The following is a 26,093-nucleotide window of genomic DNA, read 5'->3' on the forward strand; positions in this document are numbered from 1 at the left end:
CATTCTAATATGCTGATTGGGAGATCAAGAAACATTTATTATTATTATAAATGTTGAAAACTGCTTAATATTTTTGTGAAAACCACGCTACAGAATTATTTGATAAAGAGAAAGTTCAAAAGAACAGCATTTATTTGAAAGATTTGTTTTGTAATTATGTAAAAATCTTTACTGTCACTTTTTAGCAATTTGGTGCATCCTAGATTAATATTACAAAATCTAATTTTAGACTATGTAGATTATTTCCATTTTGTCAGCACGTTTTGACATTTTACTTTTTCATTCCTCTTGTTATTTTTGTTGCTTTTATCCATTTCCTTGTTCTCTGACAGCAATAACAACCTCTATCTAAAATGGTAAGAAACACCTGACCAAAAGCTTTTGTCTTATTTGTGTTTTACAGGAAAGAAAATCACATACCCTGCGGAAAAAAAAACGTTAAATCGTCATAGTTTGAATTTTTTATGTAAAGGAGTTTAAAGAGATGCATTTTTTTCCATTTAATTTTACAATCTTTTGTGCAGAAAAAAAACAGGCATTTGCATTCTTTCCAGTGTATTATAAAAAAAAAAAAATCAACTAGAAGACTGACCTTTTGACTATGAAGCGGATGCGGTTGCTCTGCTCTAAGATCTTCATTAAGGTCTTGGTGTCATATTCCGAAGGCTTTCTCAAAGTCACACCATCAGGCAGGCCGTAGACAACCACTGAGCTGGGATCCTTGAGAATCCAGTCATAAGGCACAGGGACCAGGCTGCTCTTCCCAACAGCCTCACCTAAAACATTACATTTAAGTGGATAATGATGGTTTTGCTTTTGTGCCAAATACTGTACATCCCTTTTTTGCGTTTCATCCCATAAAAATGTGAAGAAAACCCTAATCAACTACTGTCAACTTACTATAAAGCACGCTGAACACCTCCTCCACCATCTTCCTTAGGACGAAGATGTTGGAATGAGTGTCTGTTAAGGCTCTCTGTCTGCCCTGCTGCCCGCAGTCTTTGCCAGTCCTGCTGCAGTCCACATCAGGAGCTTTGGCGTGGGAGTTCATGGAAGTTAATGCTTGCAGACAGGACACTTCTGTGGAAAATAAATCTGTTATTTCTGAGGAAACAGCACAAATAGCTTCGAAACACCTGTACTGTTATATGAGGATTGCATACACGACCGTTCAAAAGATTTTTTTTCATAATCAAAAATACAGTACAGTAGAAACAGTAATATTCTGAAATATGATTACAATTGAAAATAATTATTTATTAAAATTTATTTGAAATAGAAATCTCTCGTAACATTATAAACATCTTTAATGTTACTTTTAATGCATCCTAAGTTGCAGAATAATAGAACTAAATTCCTTCAAAAACAAAAAGACAAAAAAATCTCACTGACCCTAAATATTTGAACAGTAGTATATGTTATAAATCTTCATGACAATATTGCAATATTGGTAAAAATATGATATAAAAACGATGCAGATTTTTATATATTTATTTCATAAATTATATGTTAACTTTTGAGATTACTCAAATGTGTTATACAACTTTAATTTTGTTTTTACAGTAAAACATTTATCTGATTTGACATTCCAACTGTTTCATTCTGGTGGCAAGACCAAATATGTGAAAATAAACTTCCATTCTATAATAGTTACATTTTTCAATGAATCAAGTGTGCTGAACCGTGGGGCCTGGTCCATACGGATCACGGATCAACTACGATCCATTACACCCCTAACGGTTATAATTGCCAAGACAATTTGCCATGAAAACCCTTTTTTACTATAGAATAACATATGTATTAAGAAAGCAAAAAGGGTAAATTTTGGATTTCATGTTGACTCACTGCAGAACTTGTGAAAGTCTGTCTGTATTTCCTTTCTGGAGTTTAGGAAGATTCTTCCCTTCTCTGTTCCCACGGCGATCACGCTGTCCTCGTGCACAGTGACACAGGCCACCTCAGCATTCAGTTTAGACATGGCAGTGCACTGCAAACACGGTTTGATTCAAGTCATCCAGCACAAATAAGTTGCATTATACTCTCACTGTAAGTATCTTTAAACAGTCTTACCACAGAGTCCAGAGCAGACACTAGGCTGGTGAGGATCTCTTGTCTGGCTGACACTTGGGGAACTTTGAGCTCTGGCCGAGAGTTGGTCCTCATCCCATCACAGCCCAGCTTCCGTATCTGTGCCATTCTTCTGAGGGAAAGACACGGAATGAAATGCACATCAAATATAAACTTAATTACTCACTAAATAAAACATAACAGCTGTTGCGCCAAAAGTTGTTCAAAAACAGATACCATATTTAATTTGACAAATAAATTGATGCCGTAAGTAAGCGACAGATGTACAATCTACAAAATAACGGTCAAAACAAAGCATCTCTTGCTATTGAGTTGACATGTACAGTAGGATACACAGAAAAACAAATAGCGCAATTATTCAGTGTAGTCGGATTCACAAACATATGACTCATGTCAGTAATCATTTTAATATGCAGATTTGGTGCACACTATTATTATCAAGGTTCTGCTGCTTCACATTTTTGTGGAAACGTGATTAAAAAAATCAGGATTCTTTGATGAATAGAACATTTGAAAGCATTTATTTTTAAACAGAAATCTTTTGTAACATAAATATTAGTCTTTAGGTACATTTAGGCACAACAAGTTGCTAATTTATATATTTTCTTTTAGTCTGCTTGTAGGAAAGTTTGAACTCTTTACACATATTATCTGAATTTTAAAAAAAGCTTTTAAGGGAATTTGAAGGTTAGGGATTTAAGAATAATGTGTTCTATGTAACATGGTTTTGTTGTTTGTTTGTTTGTTTGTTTATTTGTATGTAATTATTATTAGCCTTTTCTGGGTTTGTGTCATATATTGAAATGAATTGTATGAACAAGAGGTCCTACAACAGATGGGATGGCCCACGCAGAGATCTGATCTCACCGTCATCAAATCTGTCTGATTATATGAAGAGACAGAAGCAGAAGAACTGTGGCAAACTACCCGTAAAAATAGTAAATAGTGTACCAAGGATTGATTTAATAGAAGTTTATTAATAAATAAGCTCTATCATGGCATTGTTTTAGAAAACATCTTCACTTTACAGCATTTTAGGGGTTTTTTTAGCCCAAAAAACATTTCACAGTACTGCAAGTTTGCAAGTAGACTTCTGTATAGTACTGCATGCATACTAGATGTATGAGTTAAGAGTTTTAGTCTAGTCAAAATCAAAAAACAAAAATTTAAATCAAAACAAAAATGGGTCACTGAGCACAAAACCAAGCATCTGTTGCAATTCTGTTTTTTTAATTTCTTAATTAATTGAATTTTGTTTAATAAAATATTAAAAGGATAAACAATGCAGATTTATTTTTTAAAGCCATCTTTGATCATATTTACCAAGGGGGCAAATAATTCTGACCAGCACTGTAATTACCCCTTAGCAGATTAATAGTGTTATAATTATGTGCAAAAACAAACCTAAAAGAGTAGAAAGGTTTCAAGTTCCCCAGTAACTTTTTTCAATATTTGCGGCTGTACAAAACGTATTGAAGGATGGAAAAACCTATAAGAAGCTTTGGGAAGTGATAGTAATACCCTCTCCTGTGCTAATACACCAAAATCCGTCACACACATGTGAAAGTAGCTAATTACGATAAGCCTTTGTCAACCAATTAAAGCTAGCTCAGATTATTGCCTTAAAACCCTTCATCCTTAATTTGTTCTCCTTGGAAGCAAGACAGGGCCTGGAAGCATGAGACCCCTAAAGTGAAGTACTTTACCCGTCCCTCTCGACAGACGCCCCCTGACGCCTCCAATCTCGATTTTAGACACGTCGTCCCTAAACTACAGTGCTGTAAACTTGAGTACGGACGAGACTGGGCTTAAATATGAGCGCTAACAAAGACAGTTTAAAGATGAAAAACAAACAAAAACAACAGGGATGACAAATGTGAGCTGTAAAACAAATAAATAAATAAATCACTAACACAATCCTAATTCCGGGCCTTGTGTTCACATGGCAACCACAATCCGTTTCCTTGGAAACTAATCTCGAGGCATGTGAACAATGCAGCTCTGGCCTTTAATCTCTCCAGACACTGGGAGCCATTATCCCAGCCTCCGGGCAAAGCCAAAACCACAGACTGCACAGAGAGAGCCCAGTACTACTATTAGTCGTCTGGAAACCTCCTATAAATCCTGCTACAAGGCCGGATGCCTCTGCCTGAGTGTAATATTACGTACAACACTGAAACGACAACAGCAGCACCTTGTTATCTCCAGTTCGCTTTCCGATTCATTCAAATAGCCAAATCTAAAGGCCTGTTTACACTAAGAACCATAACTATAAAAATAACTATATTAGCGTCCACACCAGCGGATGATATCGTTCCATTTATTGCACGCTGCAGTTATATCGTCTAGCGCTTTAAATGCTCGAGCTCTTTAAAGTAGGATGGATTCTGATTGGCTGTCAAAGGTTTAATTGTTTGTAATCTAGAGGAAAAATCATTCTGAAAGTGATTCCAACGATATCGTTTCTCTGTGCCGTTATCATTGCAGTTGTGGTGTGGCCTCTGCTATTCTTTTATATTTAGAACTATATCTTTATTGTTAACGTTATAGTCATCGTCGCTTTAGCATCAGAACGTTAGAATCGGCACAACTTACATTGCATGTTTAGGATGAAGTTCACAGACAATAAAACTAAGAAGATTTTGACATTTTCCAAAGAAAACGTGAGCACTGGTTGCACATGCCATACTTGACGTCATAATTTGCTATGAGGAAGCTATGAAGGGTCCCTCCTTCAAAACATCATCCGTAAGATTTTTTCACCCATTTTATCACATCCAAAAGCCAAGATTAAAAAAAATATATATATTAGTGGTGTGCATCTTGAGACAAACAATGACACTGACATATTTTGAGATAATTCAGAGTCAAACATGCATTTAAGTCTGGGGCTGGTGTTTTAATACATCTCTTTTATTCGCTTCAACCACTGTCCTGATTTCTTCGAGGGAAGGTCTATGGGCTGACAAAATTTTAATGGACAAAATTTACATGAACGATTTACATTTTGTTTGCATTCTTTACATTTACGGAGACGACGGAAAAACACACAGAGAGCACCAGCTTTCGTTTCTGCTCTGACAGCCGCAAGATCACACCGAACGCTGGGAGTGTGTGTTAGAAATCAGGAATAGTGAGAGAACATTGTACTTGGTAAATTGTTCGTCTTCAATCCAAACTTGGGTTTCCAGCCGACAAAGTTTAAATCTGGCCAGCGCTTCCCATAATGTTTACGCATTAGGTCAGTAGGTGGAGAGTAGGCGGTCTTCTGTGGCTGTTTGAACGCATTTGACCACATGAGCGTTTACACAACCAAAACAATCCGGTCGAATGCTTCTTCGACCAAGGAGGAAGCGGTTGAAAGTTGATAAGCCATTAACACTTATATTTAGTGTCGACCACTTGTGATCAAACTGACCAAAACACATCTTATGACTTAAACTTCTTATGCATTTTGGCTGCTCATTAACACGACAACGAGCCATAGGGGCCTGAAAACATGTTTCATAATGTGTTTTTGAAAACAACACCGTTATCGTCTCTGTGTAAGCAAAAAAAAAAAAACACAAATTCAGTCTATAGGTGCGTACGGTGCAGGGGCGGAGTGGGACCCAAAAATCTACCGAGAAATTTCCTAGACCACCGGCCCTCGTCGCCGGCAGGGCCGGATTAAGAGCTCAGAGGCCCCTGGGCACAATGTCTTGTAGGCCCCCTCTTAGGCAGGCCAAATGTATATTTTGTCCTTGGACAAAATGGCATGGCATTTACAGTTTAATGGCGCTTTTCCACTACACAGTACCAGCTCGCCTCGGCTCGGCTCGGCTCGACTCGACTCGCCTTTGTTTGGTTTTCCACTGTGTAAAAGTTGTACCTGTACCTGCTTTCGGGTACTTTTTTTCGTACCACCTCCGGCGAGGTTCTAAGCGAGCTGAGGCGAGCTAAGCCGATACTAAAATGTGACGTGAAAACAATGCCGACTGCTGATTGGTCACAGAGAATCTGCGTCATCATTGCACGCGCCAGATGGAGTATCCAGAATAACCCCGCCATTTTTAAATAGTTTGGCCAGAGATAGTTACTAAACTTACTTACTAGTATTATGGCAACTCGGAAGAATACGCCGTGGTCAAACGAGGAGGTGCAGACATTCCTTTGTTTGGTTGCCGAAGAGAGGATCCAGCGAGAGCTTGATGGGGCAACGAGGAACGAAATGCGTCGCTATGACGACCGGGTACTATTTGTGGCGGTACTTTCTGCAATGGAAAACGGAGCGAAAAGCGAGCCGAGTCGAGGCGAGCCAAGGCGAGTCGAGTCGAGCTGGTACTGGTAATGGAAAAGCGCCATTACTGACTTAAAAGGAACTTTGTTGTACTATGCTGGAGTAAAGTTCATAAATGGTTGTTCTTTCAACATAGGATTTTTTTGCGTGGACCTCTGTGCCTCTAGGGGGGTTCGGGGGCATGGTCCCCCGCAATAAAATTTTGTACATTTTAAGGTTAAATGCATCAATCTGGTGCTCTTTGAGAGCTCCAACCCATGAACTGCTCATTGAACAAAGAAAAAGCATTGATTTGTACCAGGACATTAAAGAGGGATCAAACATCTTTTTAGTTATGAGAGTCTCAGTCTACATTACATTATCAATGGTGTTTTAGGATGCCAAACAATTATTATAATAATGTAATAATGATTTATATAATTATTTATATGACGTAAAATCTAGGGGTGTAACGATATTTGAACCGAACAGAAAAACCGCGATACACCACCCATGATACGTATCGCGATACTCTCATGGCGAACCGAACACGCCCCGCCCCCTGCGGCCCCGCCCAGCACCGGCTCATTGCACCTCATGTGTTATGTGTACACAACGAATACAGGGCTGTTGCCTAACCACCATTAACCACATATAATCGCAATAAGCTCAGTGTTTTGTTACTTTTGATAATAAGCAAGGTGTAATCTTTCAAATTATGTCTATTTGATCACAAAATACAAACAATAAATGCCGTTTTGGCGCTCTTAGATGTGGCGTGACAGATATCACTGTATGCATGCGGCAGCGCGGAGCGCGATCATCTCTTCCTCAGTTACAGAATAAACATGAATGGACACCCGAAGGTATGTTGAAAGATACAGTATACTTACTGAAAGGCATCATAACTCGAGTAAACAGCGGAAATACGTCAATAAAACGCTTAGTTTTTCACATAGCTTTATATTTACCTCAGGCAAGTCATTCAATGTCCACAGCTTGCTGGTTTGCTAACTCTTTCACTAAATAAATGCTATATATTAGCCTATATATTATATTTTACTTAACCTGTTTATGATATCTTGATTATTTAATGTATGGTTTAAAATAGTTGTCATGAAAATAACAGCAACTGTGTAAATTATTATATAACAATAACAAATAAAGAGTAAAAACATGTTAATGCAAAAATTGCCTTTTGTGCAGTTTACATGTTTTCATACAATTTGTTATTTGAGTGTTGATTATTATTATATCATTTAGGCTAAAAAGTCTAGGCTCTGTTGTTAAGCTTTAATGTTATAGTAATGTGCAAGTAAGGGCTGTAGTTTACAGCATTAGCAGATAATTTTGTTATCCTTGAGAAACGTTTACTTGTAATTTAATTAATTTAAAGACAAGGACACAATTTGTTCATTAAAGCACTGTTTAATAAAAAATAAAAGCAATTGTAGCTTTCTAAACCCCCCCCCCCCCCCCCCCCACCCCACCGAAATGAACCGAACCGAGACCTCAAAACGTGGGACGAACCGAACCGTCAGGTTTGTGTATCGTTACACCCCTAGTAAAATCCATATAGCCTATAAATGTACTGTATGAATGAAAATGAATATTTCAAAAGTATATTTTAGCCTACATTACAATAGTATAGGAAAATTAAAATACTTTTGTCCTAATTTATTCACTTGCAAGAAATAAACCCTTGAGCTTTTATTTTGGAGAAAACACCAGATCACCATGCTGATCGCGTGAGCAAAGAGCGCACTTTTCTTTCAATCACTCAGCACAAACAGAATGGCTATATAGGCTACTTAAAGTCTTGTGCTGTTTTATAAAGGCACAAAGCCATATCATGGTTTCGATTTTAGGTCGTTGGCAAAATATAACGCTAGAGACCTTTATGGTATAGGCGGTACATTTTACATCTCATATGAGTTGGGAAAAGGGAGAAGAGAGAGTTCGGCAAAAGGCGGATTCGAACTCGGGTTGAACCCGTCAAAAGCTGTTTTCCAGCCCTTCACGCCCTACGCCACTGTGGCTATTTCGTGACGGACGTCTTTTTGCTAAAAAGAGAGGCACTTAGTGCAAATATACGCTACGTTATCGAAAATGTAAAAAAAAAAACCTCCCCCCCCCCCTCGCTTGGGCCCCAAGTGCGCATGGCGAACTTGCAATGTATTACTATTATCAGACCGGCCCTCGCGGCCTCGAAACACTACCGGCCCACCGGGGAAACTCCCGACTCTCCCGATTGCCACTCCGCCCCTGGCACAGTGTTTCTTTACAAAGTAACAGCGCCAACTACTGGCCTGGCAGCATAATACAGCGTTTTTTGTCAGTTTTGCGGATCTGTGTGAACGGGGACCGCTTTGACAACTTTTCGGTCTGTACGCGAAAAACACAAAGGAAAAACTTTGGTTTTTAGTACATCCATCGTTGTAATGTGAAAGTTGTTTCTACACCAAATTTTATTCAGTGCATGTGTATGACTTTCTTTCTTCTGTGGAACACAAAAGAGTATATTTGAAAGAATAGTAACCAAACAGTAATGGTTACCATTGACTTCCATGGATTTCGCAGACTATGATGACGCGTTTCCTCAGTTATTAACATCATAAATCCAGTTTTTCCTCTTTTGGAAAGTCATAGAAATACTATCATGAATTTTTCTTTTGCTATTGGGGAAAATGTACACAAAAATCATATTTGACAACTTTCACTTCTAAGAACTCCGGAAAATGTGAAAGGGTCCATCTTATGAAACAAAAATTAAGTAAATTAATTTTTTTCATGATTGGGTGAAATATCCCTTTAAGGTTTGGAGTTAATATTGAATCTTACCCCCCTTATATTAATAACTATGATTGCCATAGCAAATTATTTTGTATGACAAGGGTCACGGCCATTTAACAGCTTCCTCTTGACACTTTTATGTTTAACTAAACGCTTTGAAGACAAATAAATTGTTGAAACTTCCTCATTGAACAGGCTTATCCTATCTGCAGGGGAAAACACATTCATCTGACACCTTAAGCTGCATCTATAAATGACTTGTTTTGTTCTCTACACTAAGCTTTCTTTTGCAGTATAGTCAAAAGACATGAGTTAACTATAACAAATATATTTTTATAGGGTAAAAAAAAAAAACTGGTGACACTCCTAAAAGAAATTGCAGGAAAAGTAGGATCCGGACTGACATGCTTAAATGCTCAGATTAATGACTTCCTCCTTGTTAGGAGTCCACCCTGCCAAAATCCTTTTTTTTTTTTCTTCATTTAGGCTATCTGGGATCCTCAGCTCTGGGGGAAGCATAATGTAGCTGCACTTTTACTTCTTGAATTACTGCCTGTTTGGTGCTTAAAGATATTACCGGCATCTCAAGAAAGGGTAACGTGGGTTTTATGAGCGGTTTTGCCCTAAGAGGCTTGTGGTTCTGCCATTGATACACAATACTTCTGCTAATAGCCTTTATACAGATTCTGCTCATAGATCCCTTCAGAAACACAACTGTATCTAAATCGTTCAGCTCAAGGGCTGATAATTGACTTTTAATTGGTCCTAACTCTTTTCACCCTGGACATTTTCCCCAAGGCCACACAAACATGTTGCATCGAGCAAACACAAAGAACTGCGGCCTGCATGGGAAGATATTGTCCTGACGGAAAAGACTTACGACTTACTTTTTGTAGCAAAAATGTATTACTGTTAAAAGAGATCCTTTAGCTAATACCCAACTAACATATGGGAAATTGTGGATTGAAAGACCCGTTTCAACAGAATGTGATCATTTCAATATTAAGAGCTAAAGTTTTTTAAAGCAATGACAAATGTCAATATTTAAACCAATTTATCTTTAAAAAAGAAAGTACTGAAATCATTAAACTTTGATATGAAATGAATGCCATATTGGATTCTCCAAGGTTATTAAAAAATACCATATGTCCATAAAAGATGGTACTTTTTGTCAGATTCAGTAGTTCTCAACTAGTGATTTGCAGGTCTGTTGGAGTAAAACAATTACCAGCAAATAATAAAATGCAACTAACCATATAATCATGTATACTTAAGATTACAAAAACATTGGGCTTAACATCATCTTAAGGGGCACAGAAAACATTCTGCTAGGTAATATCCAACATAAGGGACTTTATGGATTGAAAGACCTATCAGAATGCAATGGAACATTTTGAGCTGTGAATCAACCAGGTTTTCAAACCAATGTCATAGTAGACCTTGAAATTATGATATTTTATACCATGGTACTAAATGTTTGCCATATAGCATTGTATAAGGTAATTCAAATGATTCCACAATACTATGACCATAAAATGATTCAGTGGTTCTCACCTGGTGAGTTGCAGGTCTGAGTAAAACAATGCTAAATGCAAATAATAGAATTCAACTAGCCATTTAATCAAATAGGCCAAGCTATAGTTAGGAATTCAAAATAAATTTACCGCAAGAACCAATGAGGTTTGCTCTCTTTGGTTGAGCTTCTGTTTAAGCTGATGATCAATGCGCGAATATTGAATAAATGCCTAAATTTAATCTGTTCATCATAAAGCAATCGAGTCTCAATAGAAAATTTGGACTAAACCACTCAGTTCATATGGATTAGTTTTACGATCTCTTTATGAACTATTTGCAGCTCAAAGTGGTAGAATAGTTTCATTAAAAAGATCTTCATTTGTGCTCCGAAGATGAACGAAAGTCTTAAGGGTTTGGAACGACATGAGGGTAAGTATTTAATGAAAGAATTTAAATTTTTGGGTGAAATATTCCTTTAATTCGTGGAAAAATTGATAATTATCCCAGTGTTTTTTTCCCCATACAGTTTACTCTCACTTCTCCTGTTGTTTACAAATGTACAATATTGTAACATTTCTTATTCAGCCTACTTCATAATTTCCCTTAATGCAGTTCATGGCAATATAAATAACACTCAATATGATCATTTTCATTTAGTTGTGTTCACTAAACAATTGTGGTACTGTGTCAGATATAAAATCTGGGTGAAGAAAAACCACAGAGAAACACAGACAGCTATTACTGTTATACAGTGCTTGACAATGAGGCCCAATCCGACATCAAGTCATTCTGGGATGGTTCATGTTTCAGTTAGACTCATAGTGGGACAGCATGACATAAATCATAAACTCTCATGAATGGATCTGACAGTCGAGAAGTCCTTCGAGGAAAACTGAGCAAGTTTAGAGACATGTGATATTATTGCTCAGCCGCAAACTTACTGGGACACATCCAGTTATGCATAATCCACTAAAGCAGCCTTCATAGTGGACACAGATTAGCAGCAACTGATATGTGGATTTGACATTGTAAACATGACCTTCTCAGGTCGAAAAACGTGTCCGTGACCACGCCAACGACGATTTTTATCAAACTGTACGAAATAAACACGACTAACTCTATTGTATCACCCTTCCAACAATGCAATTGCTCCATTTCAGCAACTTGCTAGCACTCAAATTGTGTTGCCATTTTTACAATACAAACAAAACAAGAGAATTACAGCTCGTGTTAGACAAAAACGCGGAGCGCAAAAGCGTTTAATTGTTTATCTTATCTACAGCGTATTATAACGAGTGTTACTTTCATAAAAGCGTATAAAACATCGCGTTGAGTGCCATACATTCGCGTTAGCATGATAGCAAGTGTGCTAACACTCCTAGCCATCCTCCTCCCCCTAAATTATAATCTGTAATTTCACTTTTTCAACATCCATAAAAAGTCACGTGCTCAACAACGATACTCGTAAATGTTTTTTCATATATACATACACAGAATTATCTTTAATCCGTACCAAGTTTAATTACCTTATGCTGTCAATCCCGGATAGGTTTATTCTCCGTTTAATCCAACAGTGAGAGCCGAATTCCCATCTAAAGAAAGGCGATAGCGACTTTATTAAATGTCATAATCTCGAATGGTTTGTAGTCTGCTGAAATGCAATCGACGTGGTTTATTTGATCAATATGCCCCGTTTTCTTTCTGTTTTCTTTAACAGAGGAGTGTGTCCCCTTTCCCCTTTCTTTGTTCTGTAATCCAGTAAAATTGAAAGTCATTCGCCTCCGCTAATCCCAGCCCAACTCAACAACAGCATCTATTGGCTGTCATTTACATACAGGATTAAAGAACCGCTGGACCAGCAACACTCGCCGACACTCACTGGACAAATGTGTGAGCAACTAACTCTTTTGACATTGTGACTGTAACATTTCTATTTTTCTCTCTGCCCCTCGCCACAGCCCCCCTTGTTATTGTTGCTTTATTTTAAGATTAACTAGACCGTTGCAAATAAACGCAAACGGTTTAACTGACAACCTGTACCCTGTTTTATACAGATGAGTTTTGGAATAAAACAGATTCCATGAAACCGTAAATACAGTTCTGATCATACGATGAAGATAATGCAATGTGGATAACCACGATGCCCTCATATGCCCTGTGCAATGGATCTTTAATATTACTAAGAGCTGATTTTGAGAGATTTTAGAGATTTTGACTTATATATATATATATATATTAATTATACATGCTATAATTAAAGAGTAAATGATTAAATGAATGGCATTGTAATGTAATTTTATTGTGTGTTATTTTGATACATATAATGAATAAACATAACACACAATAAAGTTACAATGTCATTTATTTAATCATTTACTCTTTAATTATAGCATGTAGGGGAAAAATGCATAAACCTCAGCTAAAGTTCTAATAAAATGAATATTTTAGTAAAATTACTTTTTCTTTTCTTTTTACTATTAGGTATCTAAGTAGGCTACCAAAGGTGCTGGAACCATGTTATAATTGTTTATTGTTACAGCATTTATTAATCTTAGTTAATATTAATCTAAAAATGTACTAGTATATTTTTTAAGATCAAAAGTTGTTTTTGTTAACGTGAATTTTTTTATCAAGTAACATTAATAAAGGTTATTAAATGTTGTTCCAATTTATTGCTCATTGCTAGTTAATGCATTAACTAATGTTAGCAAATGAAACCTTTTTGTAAATTGTTACCAATATCAGAGACCCAAAACTGGGATGGTTCCAAATCCCAAACACTCATATTGGTCTAACACTAGGTGGCGCTATAAGAATATTATTTACATTTTTGGAAATAATTCTGGAACAGTATAAACAATTTTCTGAATGTCCAGGTCAGGACAAACAATGTTTCAGATTTAATTTTGATCTATAAAATAAATAGTTAAATTAAAAAAAAGTTATTTTCTAAGAATTAAATCAATGAAGTTTCTGGGTTTCCTTAAAAATGGTGCCTGATAGACGTGATAGACAGATATTAAGAGGATATTGACCAAATTTCAACCAGTCGTGCTCATAGGATCCAGCAAACAAAAAACAGTTTCACATTTCATTTATATCATAAATTCATTCATTTATACAACATTTATATAGGCTAATAGGCTACACATTTCCAGTGTAGTATAAATGTAGGACTAATACTATTAATTTTGTATAATAGTTCAGCATGTGGCAAGATATTAAGGCACCATGATGCATCTTTGATCACAAACGGCTGTCCAACAACAAAGACTACAGAGGCGCAGAGGAACCATAGACAGTATAAGAAGAGAGGAACGGCCTTCAGTTCACAGGTTGGCTGATTTAAAAAGATTATTTTGTAATGTTATAGCTCCCTCTAACGGCACAGCATTGTAATGCGTTTATCCCTCAACACTGTCATTCTGTAGTGGCTGGTCAATTATCGTTAGCCTCATAGCATAATTGCCTAAGTCATTTTGTGGTTTTTTCTTGTTTTCCAAAGATTGAAATATGACTTTCGAGAAATATGCTATGAGGCTAACGATATGTTGAAAATCATGTTCTTGCTTGTCTTGTAGACATGTATACTCACTTGGACCTAGTACACTACTTTTTTCTTTTCTTTTCTTTTTTTCTCGGATATTGCCTTACAATATAAAGGCCAATTAGACTTGAAAAATATACTCCCATCTTCCAAACGGTTTGAGGAATGAAGATTCCTTTGATAACTTTTTACTAAGCATGTCTCCTGATGAAATATGGGATTCGTTTGGTCCTGTGGATTTTGAGAAAATAAAGTCTGTTGATTTTTACTCTCGCTAGTTCATTTAAAAAATATCAAATATATATATATTAATTTGTCATAAATAAATGTTTCACTTTTTTGCATATGTGAGCTTGATTAGAATTGACACAGAATAACACAATTATGCTCAAAGTGAATTTGAATATTTAATCTTTCCAAAAGATACTGGAAAATTTCACTACAAAGTAGGCTACTTTAAATACTGACACCTTTTAAGGATTTACATTTAGGATCGGGAGTAACATTAAGAATCGGCTATTGAAAATTCTATATTTGTTGACTACTAACCTGGTTATTGCTGCATCCCGATATGGTGGTAAAATGACTTTTTTTAAGAGCAACAGTAACCTTTTTATAAATGCTGAATTCAAAAGTATGACATTTTTAGGTAAAAAAAAAAAAAAAAATTACATTGTGTGTATGGCATGTAGTGGTGACTTGGAAAGTGCTAATGTACAAACCCTTCAATGAAAGGAAACCATTTGTTACAAATAATACACTACAAAGTGTTTCTTTTGTTAATGTTTAATTACTGATTCTTGGAAACCATTACAGCAAGTGGTGAATGAAAAGTTTCCCAACAGATAAAAGGCATTTTTATCGAATCCAACTGCAATCTAAAGCAATTTCAACTGCAAAACTTGGGGCCAGCCCTATCATTTTCCCTATTCTTATTGAAAACAAATGCTTTCTTAGTTCTAATGGCAATCACATCAGTATAAAGTTGCTTTATGAACAAACTTGACCTAATTGCACAGTGTTTCTGTTTCATCCACATGATTTTTCAAAGGAGAGAATCAATTCTGGAATACCATTGAGCAGACACTGATTTATGGGATTGCAGTTATTGTTCTGTTAAATCAGATTTCTTTTTTAGTTCATAACGCAAAGATCTGTTTAGACAAACAGAAATCTGATCAGAGAGAAAATGCCAAACAGTCTTTTGTTGTTTTAAGGGGAGGCACTACAGGTGATGCTTTCCTTTTATACTTGCATATGACAAAAATATAAAAAATGCACTTTTGTCAAAAGGTTTTTTCCGTCAAATATTTAATAAAAAGTTGTGTGCATGTAAATAAACATGCTTCTTGCTCTTTTATAAAGATCAAATGAAATCAAATAAAAAGCTAATGAAAGTAGCTAAATGTATTTTGAGTGGTGAAACAGAATTATTGTATTTGCTGCTATATGGCCAATATGTCTCTTATGCATGTAGTACCTCCCCTTAAGATACTCCAATCACAACTCACCACCAGCTGAATTAAAAGACAAGCCAATCAAACGGATTCAGCAAAACGAGAAACGAAAGCTGTTGGTTCATTGATCATTTGAATTGAACTTCAGGTTGGGAGTTGGCTTTGTCTGCTAATATTTTATAATATTACAAAAGGTATGCACTAATATCGACTGAAACTGCAATACTGGTTCTTGAAGCTTTACGGTGCACCTTAACTTCCTAATTCTGTTGAACATTGTTGCTGAATACTGTATAATTCATACATTAAAACTTATGTCTTGATAAAAAGAAGAAAAAAAATCAACACAAGAATGAGCAGGTATGGAATAAGGGAGCCTGTCTTTTTTATTTACTTGTTTGCTACAGAATCTAGTGACCAGCCCAAGTCCTTCAAACCTTATGCTGAGAGTTGGCCAGTTTATCATTTAAAAAAAAGGTGAAAAGCATAAATGGCAAATAAATTAAACGGTAAAAATTGAGGCCAAAAATGTTTTCTAAACGGCAACTGGTTACAACCAACTGGGAGTATAGCAGGGTATTGTTTGTTTTCCTGACCAACACTCTCTCGTTTGTTAAGTCAGACATCATTGTCCATCTCGGAGGTAGTCTACAGGATCGGTGTGCCGGTTTGTCCGTGTTGTACCATTGACCTTAAAACCACTTCCATTATGTCTTTTATAGCGTCTCAGATCGTTTTAGATATTCTTCAATTTGTGGCTTCTGTTTGTTCATTTATAAAGTTGTTGTTTTGGTGTTAACTGTAAACGGAAAATAAGATGTCCAGTGAAGCATTAGTCCAAAGGTCTAGGCATCAAATTGGCTTCTTCTTTCCCATTACACCTCCATTCTTCCCTAAACATCCAAGAACTGTTTTAGCCCTCATCAGTGTTCTTCCTAGAAAGAGAAATAGAGTTTAGGATAATAAACAAATATTAGGATTCTCCATTATTATTTGATCAGAGTGAAAAAAAACATCTATAGAGGGTATGCGCATGACGTCACCGTCGGCTGGAGTGAATGCGGTCACGCCCACAAGTGGCAAAAAGACTGAGCGGCAGCGTTACTATTGGAAAAACACACAAAACACATCTAAAACGGGAAAGAGCTTTGCGATTGACTGTACAACTAGATTTGACCAGAAATCTGAGGTACTGTATATTTTTATAGCCCCACACTAACACAGTAGCATAATGAGGGTCCCTACCTTCAAACCGAAGCATTGAGAACTTTGTCAGTGTCCAGACAGTTTAATAAGAAGATATTTTATACATACAGTCAACTTCGCGTATACAGGCAGAAGCCATCTTTGAAAAACAGTCTCTACCAATTGATCTACGAACGCCGATCCAAGTGCGCTGGTGAGATGTGAACGAGCTATAAGTTGTGATAAGGTGAGCGCGAACAGCAGGCTTGGATCGGCGTTCGTAGATCGACTGGTAGAGACTGTTTTTCAAAGATGGCTTCTGCCTGTATACGCGAAGTTGACTGTATGTAAAAAATATCTTCTTATTAAACTGTCTGGACACTGACAAAGTTCTCAATGCTTCGGTTTGAAGGTAGGGACCCTCATTATGCTACCGTGTTAGTGTGGGGCTATTTTGAGCCTTGTTAGTGGTATTAACAAGCGATTTTTATTTGTCATTACTCCATGCCCAATATACTAGCGTTATACTAGCTTTATAGGCTAAACTGTTTTTAGAGATAAAACTATTTACATTCGATAATCATGAAAACAAATCTCAGATAACGGTTGACTAGGTAACAATGTGTAATTAGAGAAAAAGGGGTATTTTGCGCCGGAGTTCTCCTTTAAAACGGAGAAGTTTTTCCTTTGAGTTTTCCGCGCACAGACAACACAGTCAAAACGACTCGCACAGATCTGCGAAAGCGACTAAAACTAGTAGCCACTAAGGGGCTGTTTACACGACACTGTTTTCAACTAAAAACGTAAAACTTTTTATGCGTTTTGGCCGTTCGTTTACACGACAACGGCGTTTTGGTGCCATCTAATGGCCTGGCAGCAGAATACAACGTTTTTAATCTTTTTCGCGGATCCGTGTGAATGAGGATCGTTTTGACAATGGTGTCGTCTGAACGCGGAAAACTCAAAGGAAAACAGCATGTCGTCGTTGTGTAAACGTACGCTTAGTTTACACTTTCTATGCTTTGAGCTGTTTAAGAAGTAAGTAGACTCCGCTTTGAAGCAATCAGTGAGGTTGTGCTTAATACGCCAACATTACTGCAGCGGCAGCCTTTGTGTGAAGCCCTTCTCTGGATGAAGACCAACTTGGGGAAAGACCTGTGATTCTACCTGCACGAGTCCACCGAGAAAGGACACCAACAAGACACAGCAGGCAGAACGAAGTATCCCTTTCTTTTCTCCCTTTCTACTTTCTTGTTTCCCCTTTGTTGTCCATGGCACACAGAAGTATATCCACTCATAAAAGTACACACTGAGGCACCTACGGTCCCTTGCCGCCTCCTCTCACCCTCTCTGTCTGACTGTAACTGTCTAAGCTGTCAACAAAGCTGACTTCATTTCCGCCTTTGCAGTCAGTCAAACTTAAATGTTCTGGCTTTGACTGAAAGATGGATCTCAGCAGACAACACTGCTACACCTTGCTTCCTAATCTAGTTGTCAAATACACCTGGCATTGTATAATCTGGATATTGTTGGCTCCTCGACAAATTGCTTTTGTTCCTCTCTTCTAAGTCACTTTGGATATGCATGAATGTAAATCCAATTAACCTCTTGTGTGAAGGAAGTGTCTTCTTGATGAATTCCATTTGCAGAATTTGCACTAGCATGTGCCTGTGAAGATGAAGAAATAAAGTATTTCAATAATTATTCAACTGTTGGACTTTGTCAGTGTACAAATTATAAATGGGGACAAAAACTGCCTGTAGTTGAAGAAACACCAAGCAGCAGCAGCAGGTTGAGGTGTTTACCTGGTTCTTGTCTGGGCGGGTACGCATGGCCTGCACTAGCTGGTCCACGTGTTGGTTGTGTTCCAGAGCGTTCCTCAGGGCATCTTCTGTGCTCAGCAGCCTTTGACGCAGACGGGCTACCTCTGTGTCTGAAGCAGACGGGTCCATCATAGAGTATCGGCGGTGGTCTGGAGACGACCTTTCCCGACTCTGATATAAGGAAATTGTACGAATTAAAAGGGATGAACAATATATCAGTGCACATGGAAAAAAAGTGAGCTGCAAACTAGTGACAGTAAAGATGCTTACATTGTTACAAAAAATCTATTTCAAATAAATGATGTTCTTTTTAACCTTCGATTCATCAAATAATCCTGAAAAAGTTTCATGGTTTCCACAAACATATTAAGCAGCTCAACTGTGATAACAATTAGACATGTTTCTCGAGCAGCAAATCAGCATATTATGCTACGTTCACACCGGACGCGAATAGCGCGTCAAATTCGCGCCTACCGCGTCTAGTTATACGCTTGACCACTTTGAATCCATTCGCGCGTCAAGAGCGAAATTGACGCGCGTAAAAAACAAAACTTTGAAGCGAAATTTACGCGCGTCTGAATCGAAACCCGTTGCCGGCCATCTTTTTTTATGTTGATCGAGCATTCATCGAGAGAGTCACCGCTCTGTATTTGCTCTGAATAGCATATATTCTGAATACGAGAGCAGAACGGTGGCGTAGGGGTCATCGTCGCCGTATTTGTGTCCACCAGACCCTTCAAAGGCGAACCCAGTGTGGCGAGTTTCACCATTTGCTCGCTCCAGGAGCTGCGCCTGGATGACGGCCGCTGTCAGCGGTACTTCCGCCTGTCCCGCGCCCAGCTTGATGACCTGTTGTCCCGCATCGGAGCGAGGATCACCCTCGCCCTCATCCACCTAATCTGTCATTTATTTTTGTTTTGATGATAAATGGAGCCAGCCTCCAAAAGTGATTAATCTGTCCTGTGATTTTTTTCTCTCTCACACACATCACTGTCCAGACACGAATGTTGGTTGTCTTTACATTATAATAATATTTCATATAGGCCTAATCTAGATATGGAATAAATAGCATTCAATACAAAATTAATATGTCTCATAGGCCTATATTGAAATCAAGTTTTATGTGATAAAATATTTGCTTTGTTGTGCATTAGAACTACATTATAACCACCGTCAAATTACAAAATAATTTATTGAAGCATCCAGATACTTCACCACGTGACAGCAGCAAGCAGCTAGGCTCCTGATTGGTTAACGCGGCGCGAATTGACGCAGAAGTTCAAATTTTTCAACTCGGGCGGCAGACGCGAATTCGCGTCAAACGCGTGAATGCACAAAATGCATCATTCGCGTGTAACGCGCCAGACGCTCAATTCGCGCCATTCGCGCGAACTTGATGCGCGAATGAGGCGTATTCGCGTCTACCGCGCCGCGCTCTACGCCTCATTCGCGCCGCAGGAATTTTTTACGCGCGTAACGCGTCTTTGCATTGACTTAACATTGAAATCACTCGCGCCTGACGCGCTATTCGCGTCTGGTGTGAACGTAGCATTAGAATGATTTCTGAAAGATCGTGTGACACTGAAGAGTGGAGTAATGATGTGGAAAATTCAGCTTTGCCGTCTCAAGAATAAATTGCATTATAAAATATATTAATTAAAATAGAAAACAGGTTAAAACTGTCACATTTTTTAAAATCTTACATTTTAATTTAAGGGTGCTTTCACACTGGCAGTTTAGGTCGAAACGGGACACGGTTCGCATGACAAATTGCTAATGTGAAAGCTGTCATGCGGACCCGGGTGCGCACTCGGGTACCGAACCCGAGACTTCCTGAAGAAGGAGTTCTGAGTTTGGTTGCACTCGACGTTAACGTGAATGTAAAAGCAACACGGACTCGGGTGCGCACTTGTTCAGGAAGAAAAGTAACCTGCGTTTAGCCGATGACGATATATTTAGTTCAATAAAACACACGTAAGGGATGATAGCATTGATGATTTACCTTGGATACGAGCGAGAGTGAGCCTGCAGTGTAATCGCACATAGCGAGTGCAATAAAGGCAGAAAATAAATGGCAATCCGCTATCTCCTCTAAAGATTCCGTTTGCGAGCAGCAGAACGCTTCCTTCATGCGACGCACATACAGTAAACCCAAGTGTTGTTTACTCTGCTGCGCATAATAGCTCCAGATTAAGAAAAAACACAATATATTGACCGTGTTCTGTTTTCTATAATGCGGAGTGCACATTTGTGATGACGTAAGATGAACGTAAGTGCACCAGGGTTCGATAGAATCAAGTTAAGTGTATAACCAGGCCAACGCTGCGGGGGCACCGGGAACTGTCGCGCTCGGACCGCAGCAAACAAGCCCAGTGTGAAAGCCCCCTAAAAGTGTCAATGGCATAAGATGTTTGCCATTAAAACAAATGACAACAGCTGTAGTCTCAGGTTTCTGCCCATGTGTCTCACCAGCAGCAAAAGTTTCTCCCGCAGCGTTTTAATGTCATCCTGTAGTTTCTGCTCCTTCATCCTCCACTCCGCTCTGTGAACTTCACGGCTAATGTCCCGGTCCACTCCTGCAGAGTGGCGCGGAGATTCCAGCAATAACACTCGAAGCTCATTCAGGCTCCTGATACGCATTCCCATTCACACACACAGGAAAAGACAACATTTTGCATAAAACTAAATATATAAAAAAACTAATTTGTTATTGACATTTAAACCAATGCACCAATGCAAAAAAGTCTATATATCCTAATCAACCAATGCAAAAAATGTCTATATATCCTAATCATGTTAAAGGGGTCATATAATGGTACATGCACTTTTACAAGTTGATTGTACTGAAATGTGTGTTGGCAGTGCCTGTACACAAACATCATATAATGATAAAAATCCATCCAGTGTTTTTGTTTTAATCTCCTTATATGTTCTCCCCTGCCTCAAATCGAGTCGTTCGACCGTGTGACGTCACACGGTCGGACGCCCCTCCCGCGTTTGTTGATTGACAGCAGCGTTTCAACACAGACCCGCCCTCGCTCGTGAGCCAGCTGTCAATCATAGTCTGCGCGGACCGGCGCGGTCATTGTTGATATGCTGGAGCACTGTCTATGAGCAGAATGGCGTCTAAGCGATTGTGGTGTTCTGTTCTTGGGTGTAATAACGAACACAGCAGTCATTTTAATGTTCTTAAATCCGAACCGCTGAAGACGCAGTGGCTGAGTTTGTTTTCGAAGGGAATATTCCCCACGAGCAACGTCAATGCTCTCATGTTTGCGCGAATCATTTCTCAGCAGACTGCTTTATAAAGGAGGGTCAGTATAAAGCTGGTTTTGCTAAGAAGCTGCTCATGAATAAAGTTTCGGTACCAACTATTCGTGTTCCTGCTGAACCTCTAGAACAACTGAAGTGAGTGTAACGTTTTATTAATCTTTATATTAATCTTTGCAAATCGCTTGCACGCTTCACAATGAATGCGTCTAAGGTTTACACTTAGGGTACATTACGGCATGTTTTCTATGTACAACGTTCTCAATATAATTCATAATCCCACGTTTATAATGAACAGCGCGTTATGGTTATTGTGTTACAAACGGTGTAAGCACAGAACAGAGAGGCGGGGTGAGCAAAGCTCATGATCATTTAAAGGCATATGCACTGAAACGGCGTGCTGATAACAGAGCTGTTTTTGACCAGGTAAAATAAGTGTTTTCTTACAATACTAATGAGAATTTTTAATTAAAGTATATTACAAACTTTTAATTTAGACCCTAAAGAATCATATTAGCTTGTACAAAAATGGCATTATATGACCCCTTTAACAAACATGTATTCTTTACCTCGACGATCTCATTGTTTCTGCCTTAAAGGAATACATTATAAGCTAACTGTGTGATTTGTATATGTACATGAAATACATAACTTGGACAGTCACCTCTGATAACAGATCACTCTAAATTGTAATGTTGACACGCATTGTCTGTAAAGCTGCTTTGAAACAACATGTATTGTGAAATGTTCTAATGTGAATTGAAAATTAAATGGTGGCTGTAATAAAAATGTTTTTTTTATGGCAGATTTATTGAAACATACATTATAATGAAGACAACAGGTGAAGTAAAACATATTGAATATGGTATTATTTTGAATATTTAGCACACAAAAAAAAATCTAGCTATGAACATCAAATGGTTCCTGACATTGTTTGCAATTGGTTTGTTGGCATTGTTTTATTGACACATTGAGTGTCAATTTCAGTAAGTTGTTTCTTTCTCATGTTTATTTCGTGCTATAAATAGTAGTAAAGAGAGAGCAGAACCGCACTGTTTGAACTGAGGATGATACAGCGATCTGTCACGTCACATGTGACAGGATATTCACTGTCAGCATGTAGCATTGACTGAAAAGGCTTAATGATGTTTAGGTCACAGTTTTAATCAACGTAATTGTCTTTAACTTAAATTGCTCTTGAGTGGATTACAATCAGCAATGGTACATGGGTAACCATTTATCCTGGTGTATTGGAAAGCAATACAATCCAGATGATGGTTCTTCATGACAGGGATACAACAGAAGGTGGACTACTAATTTCAAGTACATACTAGTTTCAAGTGTACAAGTGTAAGAAAGACTATCAAAGAATATTAACCGAGACGATCATTTTCCAGATGTTGTCATTATCAAGTGGTTAAAACCTCACACCTGTCATTAAGTCCATGTAATGCTCTTTACCTCTCTTTCTTCAGAAGCTCCTGGCTAATAATCACCAGCTGGCCTGATGCATCATGGGATTTCTTGGTCATGGACTCCAGCTCCGCCTCCAAACGCGTCTTCTCCCTAAAGAATCCTTCTGCCGCATTCTCTCCCAAACGAACCTTTTCCTCCAAGGCTACACAAAAGATGCAGTTGATTTTATGGTTAGAAAGAGAACAAAATATCACCAACATCATCCTATGTTATGTTAAATATAGCTCTCTTTGTTCTTTTATAAAAAATATAATGAGAATGACAAATGGCACTCTTTAATGTGATAATTACCAGTTATTTGGGTCTTTAGGGCGTCTACTTGGGTTGTTAGAGTGGAGACTTCTTTTTCCCTTTTTGTGAGTTTCTCCAGAGTTTCTAATAGAATGAATGAAGTTATAAACACAGGCATAGAAAACATTTTTCACATTCTGAAATGTCTGAAAATGTTTATTATTACCATGGTGTTTCACTCTGTTTTTCGTTATAGCAACTACGGTATAATTACAGATTAAAAGAAAAATTAAACATTATACCAGAAGGATTAAGTACACCACTGTCAACTCAGCTATGTACACTAATGTTCAAGTTTTGGTTTTCTTTCCTTGTTAAGACATAAATACTTTTATTCAGCTCCGATGCATTAAAGTGATCAAATGTGACAGTTAAGACATTTAAAATGTTATAAAAGATTTACATTTCAAATAAATGCTGTCCTTTTGAAATGTAAATTGATCAAAGATCAAAGTGATCAAATGTGAAATATTTTATAACATTATAAATGTCTTATCTATTTCAAATAAATGCTGTCCTTTTGAAATTTCTATTTATCAAAGATCACAGCTTCCAGTAAAAATATTAAGCAGCACAAAATTGATAACAATAAGAAATGTTTCTTAAGCACCAAATCAGCAAATTGATGAATGATTTCTGACGGATCGTGTGACACTGAAATAAAAAATATATTACCAGTTATTTTAAATTGTGATATTTCATATTTCTGTTTTTACAGCATTTTTGCTCAAAAAATGCAGCCTTGTAAGAATCTTGGCAATCAAACTGACCATCTGATCAATCTTACCAACCCCAAACCTTTGAACAGTAGTGTACAGTACATTAGTTTCAAGATACAACATAATAATTTGTTCACGTACCTTCCATATTCTGTTTCAGTTTAATCTTCTCTTCAGAGTTGTCATTATTTTCGATCATCTGGATAGTGAGAAAATATAAAAAACATTTAAGTGAACCCCAGTCAACAATTTCCAAAGTTTGAACAGGATTCATTTTGTAATTTTTGTTATAATTTGGAACTAATATGATAGGATTTCAATGGGATCACATAAGGATCATCTAAGTATCAAATAAGATCCCACTGGATCCTAATGGAAATTTCATACAATTCTTTTTCAGGATTTCAGTCTATCCAGTAGGATCTTCATGCTTATTAATCCCATTAGGATCCTTTCGGACTGGGTTCAAAGATTTACGATCAACTTCCAATTGTAGCCCTGTATGTAATGGAATTTTTGACTAATCTACAAGATAACATTAACTACAACTCTACCCTTTTTTATGATTAAAAATGATCAAATGTGTACTGTCCCAGAGGTCACTAACATTAACATCCTGGGTGTTGTGATCCGCCTCCACAGCTTGCAGTCGGTTCTCACTGACCCTCAGCTTCTCCTGCAGAGAGAGGATCTCTGCTCGGCTCTGAGCTTCAGCCTTCTGCAGGGCTTCATAATCAACCATCTTCTTCTCAGCCAGCTCCAGCTGCTCTTTAAGAAGTAGGGTGGCATTTTTATGCTCTTCATGGGACTTATCCATATCGCTGATCCTAAACTCAGCCTTTTGGAGCTTCTCTAAAACCTCTTTGAGCTCCAGAGTATGCTGGTTGCTCTTGGTTTCCACCTGGATCTTCCAGTTCTGCTCGCTCTCCTCTAGCTGGTCCCGCAGATCCTGAAGTCGGGCACGTAGGTCTTCGCGCTCTTTGGCCATCATGGCGGCATCAATCTCATGCTTGGCCTTCAAGTTTTCTAGCTCCAGTTGATGCTCCATTTTTAAGCTCTCCAGAGCAGCCCTCATCTCAGGTGTGGTTCCTTCACCCTCTCCGATTTCACTGGCCCCACGATCTCCCGTTAATGAGGATTTTAGTTCCTCTAGAGCACGTTGATGGTCTCCAACCAAAGTGTCTAGCTTGGCTTTCCAGCTGTCCATCATCTCCATGTTTTCACGAGTGGCCTGCTGAAGTCTTTGCTTCAGGTCAGAGATCTCTTGGCCCTGACGATCTGTGGTGGCTTTAAGGCGTTCAACTTCTTTCTGGCTGGTGCTCAGGGACGCCTCGTACCTCTCGCGCAGCTGGCTGCTCTCTTCGCGACGTTCGCGGCCTGCGGAGAGAAGCTGTTCCCGCAAGACCAGAGTCTCCGAGTTTAAGCCTAGCCCGCAGTCTCCAGCATCTGTGCCTGGGCCGGAGGAGCTTCTCTGAAGCCGAACCTGGAGCTCCTCGACCTCAGCCTTGCGCAGGGCCAGTTCCTCCTCCAGCTGCATAACACGACTCTTCTCCTCAACTGTAGTTTGCTAGAGGACAGAGAGAGGGTCATAAATCTTGCATCGTAAACCGTTATTATGCCAAAGCCTCCAGTTCTTCTGCTCAGTGGCAACTCTCAAAGGATTTAGTGATT

General features: G+C 38.1%; 2 protein-coding genes across 5 annotated transcripts in view; both read right to left on the reverse strand.

The window, feature by feature from the left end:
• Positions 1 to 12,582, reverse strand: part of gtf2ird1 (GTF2I repeat domain containing 1) — a 37,360-nt gene extending 24,778 nt beyond the window's left edge. The window contains exons 1-5 of one of the 2 annotated variants that reach the window (XM_056252886.1): positions 12,181 to 12,582; positions 2,071 to 2,197; positions 1,846 to 1,987; positions 901 to 1,080; positions 593 to 776 (exon numbers count right to left, since the gene is read on the reverse strand). In XM_056252886.1, the coding sequence (XP_056108861.1) occupies positions 593 to 776; positions 901 to 1,080; positions 1,846 to 1,987; positions 2,071 to 2,196 (632 nt within the window). In that variant the 5' untranslated portion in view covers position 2,197; positions 12,181 to 12,582. Of the gene's footprint in view, positions 1 to 592; positions 777 to 900; positions 1,081 to 1,845; positions 1,988 to 2,070; positions 2,201 to 12,180 lie in introns of both variants that reach the window. The other variant, XM_056252885.1, reaches the window with a different exon arrangement.
• Positions 12,583 to 16,011: 3,429 nt separating this feature from the next.
• Positions 16,012 to 26,093, reverse strand: part of clip2 (CAP-GLY domain containing linker protein 2) — a 55,984-nt gene continuing 45,902 nt past the window's right edge. For all 3 annotated transcript variants that reach the window (XM_056252881.1, XM_056252884.1, XM_056252883.1), the window contains 8 exons: positions 25,030 to 25,989; positions 24,564 to 24,621; positions 23,704 to 23,787; positions 23,398 to 23,554; positions 21,136 to 21,295; positions 18,649 to 18,837; positions 18,449 to 18,511; positions 16,012 to 16,593 (listed from right to left, as the gene is read on the reverse strand). In XM_056252881.1, coding sequence (XP_056108856.1) covers positions 16,582 to 16,593; positions 18,449 to 18,511; positions 18,649 to 18,837; positions 21,136 to 21,295; positions 23,398 to 23,554; positions 23,704 to 23,787; positions 24,564 to 24,621; positions 25,030 to 25,989 — 1,683 coding nt within the window. In that variant the 3' untranslated portion in view covers positions 16,012 to 16,581. The remainder of the gene's footprint in view (positions 16,594 to 18,448; positions 18,512 to 18,648; positions 18,838 to 21,135; positions 21,296 to 23,397; positions 23,555 to 23,703; positions 23,788 to 24,563; positions 24,622 to 25,029; positions 25,990 to 26,093) is intronic.

The sequence above is a fragment of the Rhinichthys klamathensis genome, unplaced genomic scaffold (genome assembly GCF_029890125.1).
Source record: "Rhinichthys klamathensis goyatoka isolate OS25496 unplaced genomic scaffold, OSU_Roscu_1.1 h1tg000099l_1, whole genome shotgun sequence".
NCBI classification, from domain to species: domain Eukaryota; kingdom Metazoa; phylum Chordata; class Actinopteri; order Cypriniformes; family Leuciscidae; genus Rhinichthys; species Rhinichthys klamathensis.